The 18,184-nt window shown below is 43.6% G+C and overlaps 1 protein-coding gene across 1 annotated transcript in view; it reads left to right on the top strand.

Annotated features, from left to right (window-relative positions):
* GTF2E2 (general transcription factor IIE subunit 2) overlaps positions 1 to 18,184 on the top strand; it is a 34,292-nt gene that overhangs the window by 11,056 nt on the left and 5,052 nt on the right. Inside the window, exons 3-6 of the mRNA XM_015408440.1 lie at positions 5,363 to 5,454; positions 7,171 to 7,278; positions 9,093 to 9,275; positions 11,256 to 11,349. Of these exons, the coding sequence (XP_015263926.1) occupies positions 5,363 to 5,454; positions 7,171 to 7,278; positions 9,093 to 9,275; positions 11,256 to 11,349 (477 nt within the window). The remainder of the gene's footprint in view (positions 1 to 5,362; positions 5,455 to 7,170; positions 7,279 to 9,092; positions 9,276 to 11,255; positions 11,350 to 18,184) is intronic.

Genomic DNA, 18,184 nt, shown 5'->3' with positions numbered 1-18,184 from the left:
ATGTTCTGTTTCTTCTAAATAAAATATTTTGAATAAATAAAAGTAAACAGGGATCCATATTCTAAGTAGAGGGAGGCAGTGAAACGTGTCTTAGCACCTGGCAGCTATATGCTGAATGTTATCAATGAAGCTGTAAGAGTCCCATTCACCAAAGGTGAAAAAAATGGACTGTTCACCTTCCAGTAATTTTCTGGGGGAATAATTCCCCCCAATGGAAAACAAAAGATTTTTAAAACTCACTGGTAGAAGATTTCTCTCACCCTAATCCACCTAACTGGTAGAGTATCTTTCTCACCCTAACCCATTTCCGTAGGGGTTACCCTGAGCTCCTTGAAGGGAGATATAAATGTGACCAATAAATAAAACTGCCCAAGGGAAGATGTCTGGACTACACAGCAGCTACCAAGCAAGGATTACAGAATTACCGCATGCCGTAAATTGTATCTGACAAGACCTTTGGGGACCTCAGTTGAACCCTCTGTTTTCAGTGTTAGCAGCTGTGTTTTCAATGAATTAGTTATTTCCTTTTTAAACCCTTTGCCACTGTTTTGGTCATGTAAATAATTTACATAGCAATCAGTTATATGCTTAAAAAATTCTGTTGTGGAGGATGCATGTGGAGCATCCGAATATGAGGAAGTGGTTTAAGCTGCATTTGTCTCAAGATGTAGGAAGACGGAGATCAAGATGGGTGGCCGTGTTTGTCTGTAGCAGTAGAAACGAGCAAGAGTCAGGTAGCACCTTGAAGACTAACAAAATTTATGGCAAGGTATGAGCTTTCGTGAGTCACTGCCTACCCTTCCACAAGACCTAAGAAGATATGCGTGTACCCATTGTCTAATATATGTTTTCATTTTTTTTAAAGTGAAAACATCAAAAGCTCAGATGGCTTGGGTACAATGGAGTATTTTGGACAAAACTAAAATTATCTTGATGGGATTATTTATATTTTTTTAATGCGGCCTCTAATATATTTTAAGATCCTAAAGGGGGGAGGGGGAGGCCCACAAGAATTACACCTCACGACTGTTAATGTCTACATGGAAGGCTGAGATGGGCTCGGTTGTTTACAATAAAACTTAATGCTTTTTTTTTTTGCACAGAAAGTGATGAGCAAAACACAGACGCCTAGTTTATTAAAGTACATTGGTTCGTTAATAAGAGGAATTGTGTGACCTGTTTAGTGATTTTCTGAAAAGGAATCCTCGAGCATTGAAAATCTTAATGGCTGGTAGTGGCTATAATTAATGACTACTAATGACCACTATACTGTTAAATAAATATAACATTGGGGGGGGGGGGCGGAATCAGTAGCATGACCTGCCCTTTTTGGAGTTATTATTAAGGATAGTTGAAAAGGTGGGATGTACTTTTTTTTTTGAAGCATATATAAAATGTTTTCTGATTTGAATTGCATTACTAGTGGCAGAACTGCATACAATTTCAGTATTTCATAGTAAACCCAGTATTGGGGTTGGACGGTATCAATGTCCAACACATAGACATTTTTAATAAAGGGAATGATTGCTATGTATCTTTTAAAATTTCTGGTAGGAGAATGAGACCCGGTAGTATATTATTGTCTGACTTTATAATAATTGTTCAGCTATCAAACCCAATTGTTAATGTTATTAAATGTATTTTTATGAGATCTTAGCACTGATTTGAGTAACAATATATTTGCTTTCTAAAATGCTTTGGAGGTACACAGCTGAAATTAAATTTTTTAAAAGGAAATTTTCTTTTAGAGTTAGTTTAAGATTTCTTCATTTCATTGTACGTCCATGTAAGTCTTTTCATATTTATACAGTGTTTTCTGCTTGGGTCATTTTAACTTAGTTACAGTGAAGCACTGTAAAAGCACATGACTTGCAAAGTAGGTTCTCAGGATATTATTAAAAGCTTTACAAAGAATTGTATGACGTCTCAGTTTTGAATAAGATACAGAACTTAAAACAAATAGGCCATATATAATCAGAAGCAAGTCCCATGGATATCAGTGGGACTTTCTGTTAATTATGTGCGAGGTTGCAACATTTACCTGTGCTTGCCAAGTCCCATTGATTTAAGTGAAGCTGCATTCATGATCTTAACAAGTCACTGAGTCATTCACCAAGAGGTACAGCCCCCACATGTTAAGGGTTATGGCTAGTCTAGGCAACCAGGTTAAATGGCAAAAAATTTTTTTGTGCCATTTAGAGATTGTTTAAATCTGGAGACAAAACGTTCCTGATAAACCTTCTTTAAAAACCATTCTTATTAGGTTTTTTTTCCCCCTTGCAAAATTAGATTGATTGATTAGGTCACAAATAGCATAAAAAAGGATTCCATTTACAGAATATTATCTGGGCATGTTGAGCTCCGTGTAAGATGGATGGTCATCAATTCTTCATGAATGCACAGATGGTAAGATTTCCTATTAACACAAGACAAGCATCTCTGCATTTGAGCAGAAATCTAGCTTCAGATGTAAACGAAACTGCTATTTTTAATTTTGCATATTTTTAAAGATGGTGGCCAGATGTTCTTTTTTTAAAAAAAAGAAGAAAAAGAAAGCTTTTTGTTCAGATAATAATGGCAAGATAATAAAAAGAAATATGTAGACCTACCTCTTTTCAGAAAGGATGCTGGAACAGCGCTGATCTGCTGTTTAATACAGCCTCTGGTAGAGCTAAGATGGAGCTCCGCTTCTATTGGCCGAAGCAGGATGCAGCTGACAGCTTCCTTTATGCTCATTTGCATCAGACCCTTACCCCCGAGGAGTAAATCATTCATAAATCTGGCTGGGTTAGGGTAGCAAATCAGTTCCTTCTCCTGTCTTTCCTTCTTTTTAAAACCTCTGGAGCGCCTTTACAACAATGAATTGCATTTTATACATAACATGGCCTTTTGTGCTTTCTGCTTTGATCTCACGAAGGGCCTGAGCATGGCATTTATTGTGTTAACACCTGCAGGTTTCTTTGCTCCCCTGATAGTATGTTAAGCTGCTGTGAACCCTCCGTAAGTAATCAGGATCGGCACAGAAGACAGTAACTGGGTTTTGTCTAATAATACGATTGTGGTACTTTAAGAATTATGTACCTCTTGTCTTCCTGTTCTGCTTAGTCAAGAATCAGTTACGGTATAGAAGCCACTAGACTCAGTGAAACTACAGCCCCCCCCCCCCCCCCTAAAATTTTTTTCCCCAGTTCTTGGTTTCTTCTGCCTCCTCTATAACTATAGCAAGCAAGGAAATTAGGTGATGATGTGAGGGCTGCGGTATCTTCGAAATTCTCGAAACTGTGTTCAGATTGTGGTGGTTAATTTCCCAAGATGTTGGGGGTGGGTGGGGGTTTGAAGTGCTGTTTCAAGAGAGCTCTCTCCAACAATCAGGCGGGAAAGTTGCATCTGTTGCCCGTCTGCCGTCCATGATTAAAAGTGATTTGAAATTGCTTCTGTTTGGCTGTGAAGTAGCCCTGCCTGTTCAGTATGAGTTCGTCAGTCTTGGGGTACTGTCCCTTCCAGTGTTCCCTCTAAGCTGAGTTAGTGTGAGCTGGCTCACAGCTTTTTAGCCTCCGGCTCACACATTTTTTGCCTTAGCTCAAGACGGATGGCTCCAGAGCAAACTAATTTATGCAGTAGCCAAATCACCTGCTCACAACTTTAATGCCAGTAGCTCACAAAGTAGAATTTTTGCTCTCAGGGCCCCATAGCTTAGATGGAGCATTGGTCCCTTCCAGTTTAAAAAATCCAAGGTTCCCGAAGGGAGCGAAGCCTAGCCAATCTGAAACAAAGCAAATTTAATGGCTCGATTATTATTTTTCTGTTCTCTACCAAATCTTCCGCCACAAATGAGTTCATGTGAGTTATAAATACAATGAATTTCTATTTTAAAAAACCCCAGTATTATAAAAGTAACTTTCCAAAGATAAGTCCCTCCCGCAATACCGATTTTAATCCTGTTTCCCAAGTGGTAAAAGGGAGTTGAGGAAAATGGACAATTATATGTAAAAGGCAATTGCCTTTTATTCCAAAAGGCATCTCTCTAGTTGTGTCTGTTGCACGATTTAGTGTCAGTTTTCATGGGCTATTCATGATACACACCTGGTGAGATTATTTGAGTAACTGTCTGTTCTGGTATATGAATGTAGATAAGAGTGTGTATATAATGTTCTCAGTGATTGGTTTTGCGGATCAGACCCCATGGCAAGGAGCTAGTTGCATTGGTGAAAGTCCATGAGGCAGGTGTGCCACTGTTAGCAGCTTCATGCATATCTGTAAAGCATTCTACGTAGGATGCAGACAAGGGACCTTAATAGCAAGGTTCTGAAACCTCCCTCTCCCCTCCTTTCCTTTTAGTCATCCAGCCCGATGAAGAGTTTTGGATAACTCAGAAGTTTTATGTTGTGATCTTAAGAAATGGCTTTACGTGGCTTTTGTGTAGGCGACATGACAATCACTTGTAACATGCACACATTTTAAGTTGCACATTGCCTAATATCATTGAGCTAATGGACTAATGACAAGCCATCGAAGGAATACCAGCTCTCACCAGTGTTCCCTCTAAGCTGAGTTAGTGTGAGCTAGCTCACAGTTTTTTAGCCTCTGGCTCACACATTTTTGTCTTAGCTCAGGAAGGAAGGCTCCAGAGCAAACTAATTTATGCAGTAGCCAAATTGCTTGCTCACAACTTTAATGCCAGTAGCTCACAAAGCAGAATTTTTGCTCACAGGACTCCATAGTTTAGAGGGAGCATTGGCTCTCACAAACTGCTGGAGAAATTGGGAGGCTCTTGGAATTACGATCTCTTCTCAGAGCAGCACATTATTCCAAGGAACCCCAGTCACTGGGTGGCTGAATCTTTTGCTTTGTCTCTGGTTCACAAAATGCTGGAGAGAAATAAGGCATTATGTGGGTGGGGCCAGTTGCATGGGCCTTTCCCACCCAGTTTCTCAGCTGGTCACACCCACACAGCACTTTAATGGGAGAGACTTTCCCAAGCACATTGCATTGTGGGAAGATGCGCTATGGAGAAGCCGCTTTGTGGTCAAGGAAGCGTCATTCATACTTTGTGGAGGGCCTCTGATAAAGTTCTAAGAATCTAGATTAGCTCATTATTGCCACGGCTACCAGCTTTTGCAAAGCTCCAAGTGTGATTGTTACTATTTGTAAATAGGCACTCTTCTCTAAAAATGTCTCTCACAGTGCCATAATTTTAAGATTGCTTCTTTGTTAACCGATAGTGCTTTGCAAACCTGAGAAGTGTCTGTGGAGACTGGGTAGGCACTGTTGTTCCCCCCCCCCCCTGTGGTTATGGTAACAGATGTATAAATCTCCTGTGTCTGATGCCAAAGCAGAAGTCTGGTCTTGTTTCTCTTTCCAGATCACAGCAACGGATCTTTTAACTTGAAGGCCCTTTCTGGAGGCTCAGGGTATAAGTTTGGAGTCCTTGCAAAGATAGTGAATTACATGAAGGTATAGTCATTTTTTGTCGTTTTAGGAAAAAACATCCTTAATTCATGCTGCCATATTGTTGTCTTAATTTGGAAGCAATATTCACATTGTGTCAGTGACAAGAAAAAAATGACCCCCCATACATGCCCTTTAAGCCTGGCTTCACTGACTGGAGGGTGTAGGCTGTTCTACTGCCACCGAGGTCTGTTGTTTTCCTACTTAATCCTTCGACACGGAAGATGGGAGTAGGGTTTTGATGAATTCTGCTTTGAAGTCTTTTGATTTAAGCCTGCAACATCTGATCATGCCTGGCAACACACAAGAATCGGCATGGTCGCTTCCGACTGCCATCTTAAAGGGTGGCTTGCCCTCCTTTCAGTCATCGGTTTCCTACGCCTGGTGGAGTCCTCGGAATCCTACGCCTGGTGCAGAAAGAACAGCTGAAATGAAAATATGTTGTTTTGTTTATAGACCTCTAGCCAATTAATCCTTGCGTTAAAAACACTTTGCCTTTGAATAAACAAACTGCGGTAAGTGCAAGAGAACCAATTTTAGAGTGGCTTCTTGTGGACGATGCCAAGAATTTATCAGCCCTGTGCAAATGTGAGACGTTTGCAGGCAGATTTTCATGTCTTCCGCACTCCTTACACATCTGCCTTTAATATTAATATCACGAACTGAGAAGATACTGTACTGATCTGTCAATAACACATACTGTTTATCCACTCTGTTGTTCTTCTTTCCCCTTACTGTTTATAGCATATACCAGGATTATCTTGGGCAGTCTCTGGCCTAGAATCTTAATTTGCATCGAGGGTATTATTAATCAGAATGTACGGATGTGCTTGGATTGATTGGTTCTACTGACCCAATCAGAATCCTGACTTTGCATTTTTCATATGAGTGTGCGTGTGTGTGCACCTGGAAGTCATGGCGACCTCTGTTGACTAACCCCTACTGGGGGCCTGGAGGATATTCAGAGAGGTGGCTGAGTAAAGCCTGCCTCCTGACTGCTGGTACATCAAGAAAGGTCTCCCATCCAAGTACTTGTCAGGGTCGACCCTGCTTAGCTTCCGAGATCTGACGAGATCGGGCTTGCCTGGGCTATCCAGGTCAGAGTCTGACCTTGCGTTATGGTGATCATTAGTGGACCAAGCAGGGGAGACCTGCCACTGAAAACAGAAAGAGTGAAGTCAAAGCGGGCGATCCTACATGTTGACAGAAAGCCCTGTCTTAAATTGCCTGGTATGATGACATCACAATGCTGCAGTGCCGAAGAACTATGCTGGAGAGGGAGAGACCATCATGGGACAAGGCAGATGGGCCTACAGCTAAAGCCCTACAAGGTGGTCTTGGCCTATGGCCTTTTCTTTCCCCTGTCCACTTAACTAGGTGTCGGCTTCCTTCCTTGTAAGGATAGGCAGGAGGGACAGGAGTCCTTCCTGAAATAGCAGAGCGGATTTGTTGCAGTGTTGGGGTAACGTGTTAGTGACATCACATTGGCATCTCTTAAACATTTCATGTTGATGTAAAAATGATAGGTTTGCCCTCTATAAGTACGGCAAGAGAGAGTGGTAAGTTAATAGGAATGAGGTTCTTACATTTTGTTTCAGCTTTTTGAACAGAAATTATTTTGGGTCATGTCTTTCTAGCGCATAGGTTCACCGTATCAATTGTACACGTCCGCTTGTTTAAAAAAAGGGAAGTCGTCATAATGATGACCCTTTCTTTCCCCAGACACGCCATCAGCGTGGGGACACGCACCCGTTAACTCTGGAAGAGATACTGGATGAAACGCAGCACTTAGACATTGGGCTGAAGCAGAAGCAATGGCTGATGAGTGAGGTAACTGCAGCCGCTTCCAGGCTTGTGATATAAGGGTGGTTCACCTAAGCATCTACCGTGTTAAGTATTTCTGTTACGTGATAGCTTGGTTGTAAGAAACTATTATCGGCTTGTGCATAATTTTTAATATGTGAGCTTATTTTTCCTAAAAATGTTCTTTTCTAAACCATACCATATATGAATGCATCACAGGGAAACTCTTTGGAATGCGTAAGCGTGCTAATAAGAGCTTGCTAACATTAATGATTCATTGTGAGCGTTATCTTAATAAATGATCTGCCATACATTTAAACGTCCACATTTTGTGGATTTTAGAATTTTTCCTGTAAGGCAGTATTTCCTAATAGCTGAAGTGCTTTTTTAAAAAATTGAGGTCCTCTTTAAAACCCAAAGACCCTTACTTGTAGAGTATGTATACGTTTAAATTATTAACTAAAATTTATTATTTAATTTTGCAAAATCTAAAAACATTATCTTCTAGTAGGAAGTGCTTGAAGTTGTTGATGTAAAAGTTGCATCGATATTGTTTTAATAACTAGTCAAAATGCTCAAATTTTGACAAAAACAGTCTCTTAGGATTCTAGTAATCTGAACATTTGCACAGGCTGTGATAGACTTGACTGTTTTAATGGAAGGGTGGAGGCAGCACTCATTCTTTTGTTTGTTTCTGGGTTTCTCTAGGATTCTCTGGTTTAAGGTTTTTAGAGCTTAAATTGATGTAACCCCTCCATTTATATTCCTCAACTCCCATGCAGAGTCATAGCTGTGCCAGTGTTACATTACTTCACTGGACCCTGCATTTCTGTATGATGGGAAAGAAGCACATCTAAGGCACTAACAGTGCCATCCTAAGCAGGTCTATCCAGTGGGGCATAGTCCCAGAAAAGTGTCCTTATGGAATTGCTCTGTGAGTTATACAGAAACACAATGGGCAACTTCAGCAAACTGGTGAGCCAGTTTGGTGTAGTGGATAGGAGTGCAGACTCTAATCTGGAAGAACCGGGTTTGATCCCCCACTCCTCCACAGGAAGGTACTGGTGTGACCTTGAGTCTGTGACAAGCTCTCTCAGCCTCACCTACCTCACAGGGTTGTCTGTTGTGGGGAGGGGAAGGGAAAGGAGATCGTAGACCGCTCTGAGACTCCTTTGGGCTATAAATCCAATTTCTTCTTCTTCTCTGAGGGCAGATAAATCTGCTGTATTTTAAAAATTTTATTAGGCATTTTTACATTTGTGTGTGTGTACCTGTGCCTGGAAGTCACAGCAACCTCTGGTGACTCCTACTGGGCACGGAGGGCATTCAGAGAAGTGGCTTGACAGCCTGCCTCTAGCCTCCCAGCCCTGGTATTCTCTGGAGGTCTCCCATCCAAGTACTTGATAGGCTCAGCCCTGCTTAGCTTCCAAGATCTGATGAGATCGGGCTTGCCTGGGCTATCCAGGTCGGGGCAAATCTGCTGTATTTTGAGCAACCAAATGCTCTCAATACCACGTGATGCTCAGGCATTGCAGAATTGCCCAACTTCAGGGAAGGCTGATTGGAAGGAAATGAAACAGGACTCCAAGCAGTACCTTAAAAACTAAAAAAAACATTATTCCAGCTCAAGCGTTCATGAGTCAGAGCTGATTTCCTCACGGGCATGCAATGGGCAGCTCCTGCTGTGTACTTGGAGCTGCTTTTCTTGTGGCACTTTGCAGTCTCCTCTCATGATACCGTAGTGTACTCTAGTGCGCAGTCAGGGAATTACTGCCAGGCATGGCCATGGCAAATGCACATTCCTCCTCTAGAAGCTTTGGGATTTGTGTTTTGTATTTCAGGCCCTTGTCAACAATCCCAAAATAGATGTCATAGACGGGAAATACGCTTTCAAGCCTAAGTACAATTTGAAAGACAAGAAGGCCCTGCTCAGACTCTTAGATAAGCATGATCAGCGAGGGCTGGGAGGGATACTCTTAGAAGACATCGAGGAAGGATTGCCCAACGCACAGAAAGCCATCAAGGTAAGCAGATCCAGCAGCTTCATGCGATGGGCATGTTTGGTCCTTGCTACTTGTACCGTAGCAAACTTGTCAGTCATTGACAAGCCGCTTTGGTAATCAAATTAGCCTCTGCCGTCTAGGGAAGCTTTTGCATATCATCCGTGAAGGTCCTGCAATGTTTCTGAGCGATCAGTTCTCAGAAGCTGCCCTACTAAAAGCCCCAAAGCGTGTTCTCTTAGCTGTCCTGGAGCCAAAAGCAGTGGAGACACTCTAGAAAGGGAAGTCCCCAGCTCTTTCCAACTTGAAAGGTTAAAGACCGGTTTGGTCCCGTGTACGCAACTGCTGCAAGGGCGTCTGTCTGAGGGCATGTGCCCCTCTGAATCTTCATTTATGTAGAAAGATCGTAAGGTATCCTTTTTTTATATATAAATGGGGATCAAATGGTGTGATGGAATGAGAAGGGATTTGTACTCTGAAGTCACACTTCTAGGATAGGGTTACCAGCTGTGCTTTTAACAGGGACTTAATTTGTGGAAATGGGAGACTAAACCTTTGGGGAGGGGCCACAGCACAGTGGATAATCTGCTTGGCATGCAGAAGGTCCCAGGTTCAATCCCTGGCATTTCCAGTTAAAGGGATCAGGCAGCAGGTGATGTGAAAGACTTCCACCTGGGACCCGGGAGAGCCACTGCTACTCTTTTAGTAGGCAGTCCTGCCAGTGACGAGCCCATGGTCTCATCCAGTAGAAGGCAGCTTCATGTGTTCGTGACACGGGGGTAAATAACATCCCATTAAGCCTCCATTAAAAGGATAGGGCTTTTTCCCTCCAGGCCTGTTGGCAGCCCTGTTCTAGGATTACACTGGCATTTTCAGACCAATGCCAAAGGTGTAGCATGTGCTTCAATATTTATTTGTTTGTTAAATTTGTATCCCGCCCTCCCTGCCGTGGCAGGCTCAGGGTGGCTTACAGAGTATATATATATGCATATGTTAAAACACTGAAATATGTTAAAACACAAAATACAATTTAAAATCACAGCATAAGATCATCAGTGCTAAGATCATAAATATTAATACAAGATGGCGGCGTTCTCTCAACACTGGAAGGTCGCCTACCACCATAGTCCAGGTTCCTGCCGGCCTGTTGGTCGCTGAGTTAGTGCTGGTGTACCTTAAGATGTTGAATTACCGAGATAATCTGAATATGAGTTATTAAATTGGGATCCCACTCCAGACAAAGCCTCTGAGTAGCCTACACAATATTCTGTGTCTTATAATACGCAGGAAAGAGGTGAGAAGATCCAAAGAAACTTAAGTTTTTCTGTTCAGTTTAAGCACCTCCCAAAAGTGATTGCCCTAGGGCAAGCATTCTGACAGCAATTTGGAGTTATTGTGCGCATTTATGTTCTGTTGAGTAGAGCTATATAGTCCTTCCCCCGACCTCTACAGCCACTGGGCAATCGACAGCCATAGAAATCATTTGTTCTGGAAGGGGAAGATAAGTAGACTTCCAGCACTTAAGAGTCCTGTTCTGGCTGACAGATAGAGTCAAGTCATTCCTTGCAGGGGGGGGGGGGAGGTGTTTGCTGGGAGACAGGGAATGCAGTCTTTCAGTAGTCATCCTTCCTATAGCCAGTGACTGCAGCTTCAGGGCAAGAGATTGCAGCTTAAATCTCAAGTATAGGGCCATGCTCATCTTGCAAGAGAGACCATAACTGGGCAAACATGGGCAGAGAATCTGCAGTCTTTCCAAAAGCTGTTGTTTAAGAGTCTCTATATTTTTGTGCAGGCATTCACCAGAATACCTGCAAACAAACTGTGTTAATTACATAATAGGCATATGCAGATTAATTGGAGACCTCGCTCTCATTTTGATTGCAACGTGATTCTGATACTGAGCGTCACAGGCTGCCTCCCCGGAGAAGCTCCCTTGTAGAGAATTTCAAAGTATCGGTGTCAACAGCATTTAAGCACTTTTGTATTTGTGTGTTTGTATTTGAGGCTTTGGGGGACCAGATTATCTTTGTTACGCGTCCTGATAAAAAGAAAATCCTTTTCTACAATGACAAGAGCTGTCAGTTTACAGTGGATGAAGGTCAGTTTTCTCATTGCAACTATGATGATAAATATTGTGGAAGACCTAAGAGAATAGTCAAATTGTCATTTTATGTTCCATCTCTTGGTTTGTCTGATATTGTGCCATTAAAACCTGGGTATTGGCATTTAATCTCTGGAGCCTTAAACCCCGAGCTGTTTGCCGGGCAGTAGCAAAGCCAAATGTCAGCTGCAAAGGCTTTGTGGTAAAGTATTAACATTTTATTTTGTTTACTTCATTTATACCCTGCCTTTCTTCCCCCAATGGGAACCCTGAGAGGTTTACCTCCTTTCGTCCTTTCATGTTACTTGAATGGAATGGTAGAATGGACAATCAATGTCCTGCAACTTTCTCACCCGTTTTCAAGTGCCTGCTCTTCCTGTACTGTCCAGCCCACTTTTTCAGTAGTGGCATCTCACCTCCCCCTCGAGGTTCGCCTTTCCTTTAAGGGCCAGGCCAAAAAATTTTCCCTTTGCCCAGGCTTTTAATTAAGAGCTTTTAATCTCTTTTAGCTGTTCTATGGTCTGCTCCAAACTTGAGGACTGTTTATCGATATCAATTTACCCTGACTTGTTTTATACTGCTTTCATGTCCTGGAGTGTTTTTCTTGGCCTGTTTTTATTGTTTTATTGGCTTGTTTAGTTTTAATTTTAATTGCAAGCTGCCTCAAGCAGTTGTTTGGAGCGGCAGAATACAGATTCTCCAAATAAATAAAAAACAATGTTTATGACTTTGGAGGAAGGAGCCTTTATATGATGTTTGTTTACTAAATATGGGAATGGGCCATAGCTTCCCCATAAGCTCCTCTCCTTTAGAAAATGTTTTAAAGATAAAGGAAGCGCCACAATTTGGAGGAAGTCTTCATAGGCCGGAGGAAGTTCCTCCAACTTAAGGTATATTTAATAATTTAAAATACTGATGTCCCGCTTTTCTCCGGGATCACAGGACTCAAAGCGGTTTACAGAGCTTTAAACCTTGAACAATCTAAAATCATAGTATTGATCAGCCCAAATCCAAATATATCTATTACTCATGCATGCCCCTGGGGGTTACAAAACTCAAACTGGCATCTGGTCCCTTCTTGGCATCCCTGAGACCTGGTAAGCTTGTTTTCAGTGGTCCCAAAAGAAAGAAAAAGGAAGGTTCTAGAGTAGCAGTTGGTCTTGGGGAAGATACGGCACTGCCAAACAACGCCTGGGAGGGGAGTTCTGCAAGGGGTATGAGAGCCTGGAAGTCTGCAGGCCAAGGTGGAAGGGTCACTGGTGGACCTCCTGATGGCACCTGGTATTTCTGGCCACTGTGTGATACAGAGTGTTGGACTGGATGGGCCAATGGCCCCATCCAACACTGGCATCTCTTATGTTCTTACGAAGGGTGCATACTAGTGATTCCCCCCCCCCTGAGTTTTCTTTTTCCCCTAAAGATGTCCTCTGCATACACAGATACCACTGTTACTTGCCAGTTAATAAACCACAAAGAAATTTTTCTTCAACATGTATGTACATCTTAGTTTACAATAGACTACCATGTTTTAATTCAGAAGTGTCTCAAATGAGTCGGCATTGCCCCTTGTCTTTAGTTTGCTATGCCGGGTTTCAACAACGTTGCATTTCCTATGCTGGGAATCACTAGTCTGAAGCCTTCCGAAACTGTTGAGGATTTACGGTAACTGTAGATTCACACAACGTCAACCCTCACAACTGTCAGATGAATAAAACTGAAAGCACATTATACTCTTGTGTCAATCCACACGGCGAGGAAAGAGGGCGGCTTCAGTTCGACCTGTAGATGGCAGTATAACCTCATATTTGTAGGCGGGTTGCTCTGCCCTTTCAGGAGTTGTTTGTATCCAAGTGAGGAAACGAAGATGTCGCCTCACCTGCTGCTCAGGAGGTTTGGGAGAGCTGCACCCATACAGGCCTCCTGTGATCCTGTCTGAAGAGCTTCAGCAGCACCAATGAAAGAGCACAGAGGAGCTTTGCGGTGTTGATTCAGCCACGGCCTTGACTTCTGCCAGCAGCTGAGATTTGTAGGGGGTCCACGAGGAGCATCTTCTCTTTGAGAAGACAGCTCATTGCTAGATTGTCTCACTATGTATAAAGAAGAAGAATCCCAGATGGGGATCTTCTTGGGGATCTAGGGAGAGGGCCCACTTCCTCAGGAAGTGCTTTCTCCGCGCCCCCCCCCCATTAACTTCAGTCCCAGAGGCAGAAACTTCCCTGACCCTAAACGCTCACCTGCTTACAAGCAGAGCAGAAATTCAAACACATGAAGCTGCCTTCTGCTGAATCAGACCATCAAACCCACAAAGGTCCGTACTGACTAATCAGACTGGCACCAGCTCTCCACGGGTCTCAGGCAGAGGTCTTTCACCTCAACTACCACCAGATCCTCTTAACTGGAGACGCCGGAGATTGAACCTAGGACCTTCTGCACGCCAAGCAATATACTGTACCACTGAACCACAGCACCTCCCTCAGGGGTCCTTGAACATCCTTAATTTGCCAAGTCAGGATTTCCTTGTCTCCATAAGAAAACCAAGATATGTGTCAGATTTGGTAATGAAATCTGATTCAGCAGCCTTATATTCTTTCTGTCTTACATAAGACCACACTTCCCCCCCCCCTTTTAATTCATCATTCAACATTTGCGTTTTAAGAAAACATCTCTTGAGAAGAGTTTCTAAAAAATTTTCAGGGGGGAAGAGAGAGATCAGGATAGCTAGTAATCACCAGGGATGGTATGCATGTTGTCCAGTAGGTAGTACCACCTACATTACAGCATTGCTGGTCATGCTGCTGGTAACACAGTTTACATTTCCCCTGTTTGAAACCTTATAGAAACCTTCAGTGTAATTGGAGCAGTGGCAAGACAATTTCTTTTTAAAAAGAGTGCACCTACTGTGAACAATACGAAACTCCCATCATGATGACCCGCCTCTTTGAGAAAACATTCAGTAAATGGCATTTCACTGCTGTTGAGGCACATGGAAACCCACAAAACGTGACTTATCCTTTGTGCTTCATGTTCTGACACTGTCTTTAACATCTTTGGATCAATGTTCCCTTCTAAGCTGTGGAGTCTTGTGAGCAAAAATTCTACTTTGTGAGCTACTGGCATTCAAAGTTGTGAGCGAGCCATTTGGCGAATGCATAAATTAGTTTGCTGTGGAGCCACCCTTCCTGAGCTAAGACAAAAATCTGTGAGCTGGAGGCTAAAAAAACTGTGAGCTGGCTCACACTAACTCAGCTTAGAGGGAACACTGCTTTGGATGTGCTTTTTCTAAAGTAAGGAATTGTGGCTTTCCATTGACCTCGGTTGCCCTGTTTGTTGGCTTCTTGCAGGTCAAACAAGCTCCCCAAAAAGTTAAGTGCATTTTAAAAAAAAAATTGTTTCTTCCTTTCCAGATTATAGTATTATTTTCCTCCCTCCTTTTGGAGGCACCTTAAACCCAGAATTAGAACAAAACATTTTTGTAGTACAGTGTGTCTGTCGGCAAAATAAATGCCGGGAAGCACTCAGTGTTCTCCCCATGCTCCCTTTAAGACAATTTGAGGCCAGCCTCCTGATTTCCACCTTGAAGTTGTTGACAGTCAGCAGCTGGCCATGACCTATAGCACTTGCACCTGTAATACCGTTTCACGATTCAGGACGATGAACCTGCCGTTGAATTATCTCAGACAGAGGAGAGACAGAGAGCGAGAGGCACTAGGAGATGGGAGCAGAGGATGCATTGTTCTGAGTCAGCGACAGAATGGTGGGCATCCCGGGGAGCTATGCAGGTATCCATAACTGTTGCATTGATCTGAGTGTATCAGCTGTTGCCCAAATCCAAAGCATTGCAGAACCTGGGTCAGGCAAAGACAGGTTGGCAAAGTTCGGCACCCAGGTGTGCCGTGGGAATAAGGGATGATATTTTTTTTAATGTAACACGGGGCTCTACTATTTGGGTGAGAGCATCATAGCTGCCCCTCCAGAACGACTCTCTGTTATGGCTATATAGTCAAACCATATTCCTTCACTAAGTTAGATCACACATTGAACAGAAATACAAGTCACTTTTCTGACTTCCGCCAGCTCTCAGACTTCTCTCCCCCCCCCCCCCGCTCAGCTGTTTAATCGCTTAAGGTATGGTCTCTAGCCCTGTTCCAGTTCCTGTTATCATATATTTTCGCCTGAAGACGATTGATAAAAACCGGGCACAGATGTGACCTCTTCTACTAACTTGTATAGGAGTACAAATATTTCCCTACTAGAAATGTCCCAAGAAACAGGTCCAAGAGTTGCATTTGCTGTCTTTGCAGCTGCATGACCTTATACATCTTCATTGCTGGATTCCATTCCGTTTGTATTACTCTAGTTCATGAAGTCATCCAGTTCTGTCCTCTTTTTCATCTTGCAGTACTTCCTTACTTGGTTGGGTCTGCAGATTTCATCAACATGCTTCTCAGCCCAATCTTGCTAATCAAAATATTGTAAAACAAGTAGAGACTTGTAAAAGCTTATGCATGGATTTATTTGCTACTGTTCCCCCCTCACTCTCATACAACCCATTCAGATCTCTCCCACCCACCCACTCAGTAATTCACATATACCTTTCACACACACACACAAAACACACACATACTTTTGCTGTTCTCACACTCCTCCATTTCAGGTGCCCGTCTCACCGCAAACTCAAGCAAAGATCCAGACACGGAATCACAAGTGAGCAGGGGTCATTTCGTAGAAAAAGAGCTAGGGGGACTCATAGCATATGCCACACCCCCTGACATCACCGGAAGTTTGTCCTCCCCACAGCCGATGGCGACCTCCAGCGGGCACCAGCAGGGAGCTCCAGGCCCCGCCCTCCCGCACCTCACCCGGGGGGATGGCGTCCCCCCGCGTCCCCCCCCCAAATGACCCCTGCAAGTGAGACTTCAGGGCCCATCTCACCCCTGCCCCACCCCTATCTGTTCCCCGAAAGAATGTTGCGTGTGTTTTTCATTTAAAAAAAAAATAGAACTAAGAGACAGCTCAGAATACAATTACTCCCCCCCCCTGGAGATTATGACTAAAAGGAGGGGATTGCTGTGTGTTAGAATTAAAGTTGGAGAACAAAAGGGCTCCAATCCACTCAATCCCTTCTGGATGCAAATATAGCCCTCCTCATATGAGAGGGCTGCTGTTAAGAAGAAGAAGAAGAGATTGGATTTATATCCTGCCCTTCACTTGGAGTCTCAGAGCGGCTTACAAACTCCTTTCCCTTCCCCTCCCCACAACAGACACCCTGTGAGGTGGGTGGGGCTGAGAGAACTCTGACACAAACTGCTTTTTCAAGGACAGCTGTGCCAGAGCTTGTGACTTACCCAAGGTCACATCAGCAGGTGCAAGTGGAGGAGTGGGGAATCAAACCCGGTTCTCCCAGATTAGCCACAGTCCGCACACTTAACCACTACACCAGACTGGCAATTGGCAACTCCTCCGTGGAATGAAGAATGCACTGGAGAGAGAGATGGGGGGGGATTCAGCGAGGGGCCCTGCACAGTCAACTTTAAACCTGTTCAAATGTACTGGGTACTGACATGACGGGAATTTTCTGAGCCACTGTGAGCAGGTTTCTGGAGAAGCAGCATATGCATTTTCGCAGCAAATAAATACAGTGGCCACTACCTACTGTGTTTGTTACGTGGCCTTTTGCTTGGCTGTTAGGAACTATCCAGCAGCGGATATCCACTTAGCAGCCTGGTCAGAAACTTATGGTTGGATTTGGACTAAATTGACACTCTCTCCCCAATGCCCCACCCCCTGCAGACCCACCTCATATTGTTTCTCAGGGTCTCGTATCTCCTGGGGGCAGCATTTTGCAGGGGTCACTGGGGCTGGGGGGGGGGGCTTGGAGGCAGGAAGGTTCCATTCTGCCACTGGAAAGTTTAGTCCAGATCCAGTCCATAAAGTGGACTATGTGAGCACCTACACCATTGTGCAGTATTCTGGATACTCCTTCTTCCAGCTAAATGGACTCCTTGCACAGTCTTTCAGGGCTGGTAAAATGTCAGTCTGTTCTCAAAATACCTCCTGTTTTGTTTTTGGGGTTTTTTTGTAAAAACCTAAAATAGATATGTTGTCAAGATCTCAATAAGAATTGCCACTTAGCATTCCACAGAAAGCCTTTGAACCCATCCACCGAGGCAGATGAATTATCCGAAGAAATATCCCATTTCAGCAGTTGTTTAAAACCACATTGCGTAGCTTTCCCAGGTTTTAAATGCTGGCACCTCTGCTCCCAAACTAGGAAGCACAGGCGATTGTCTTTTTGATACGTCAGAACTGCCTGCCTGGTGTACGTGGCAGAGTCTGCGTTCTTAGCGCTTTATTTATGGCTTGTGAGTGGGACCTGTTGACAGGCCATATCTAACTTAATGACTGTGGAATGAAGGGAAGTGGGGATCGTACCAGTCAGAGCCTCGATAAAGGCATTCCAGCAGAGCACTTAAAACGATGTATGGAGGGCAGGCTGTGCGGGTTATCTTGCCTGTCGCTGCTCTTTGAAGCCTCGGGCCTCCTCTTCATTAGCCGTGCCCAGTAGGTTAAAACTGCTTTGTTTCAGTTGGGGGAGGGGGGGTTACTTGGAGGATCCTGGAGCATCCTTGGACTTGCACACTTCTTCCTCTCCTCACATGTTTATTTAGAAAATGTTATATGTTGCTTCTCCAGAGACCTGCTCAAGGCAGCTCACAAAGTCTAATGAAAGACTTCTTCCATGGCAAACCACAGTTTGTTTCCCGTCCACACTAGGAAACTGCGGCTTGCTCTCTTTCCTACAAGCCAGGATTCCACATTAGATTCCTAGTTT

Source organism: Gekko japonicus, unplaced genomic scaffold (assembly GCF_001447785.1).
Source record: "Gekko japonicus isolate JY-2015 unplaced genomic scaffold, Gekko_japonicus_V1.1 scaffold853, whole genome shotgun sequence".
Classification (NCBI taxonomy): Eukaryota; Metazoa; Chordata; class Lepidosauria; order Squamata; family Gekkonidae; genus Gekko; species Gekko japonicus.
This window is presented reverse-complemented; position numbering and strand designations above follow the sequence as displayed.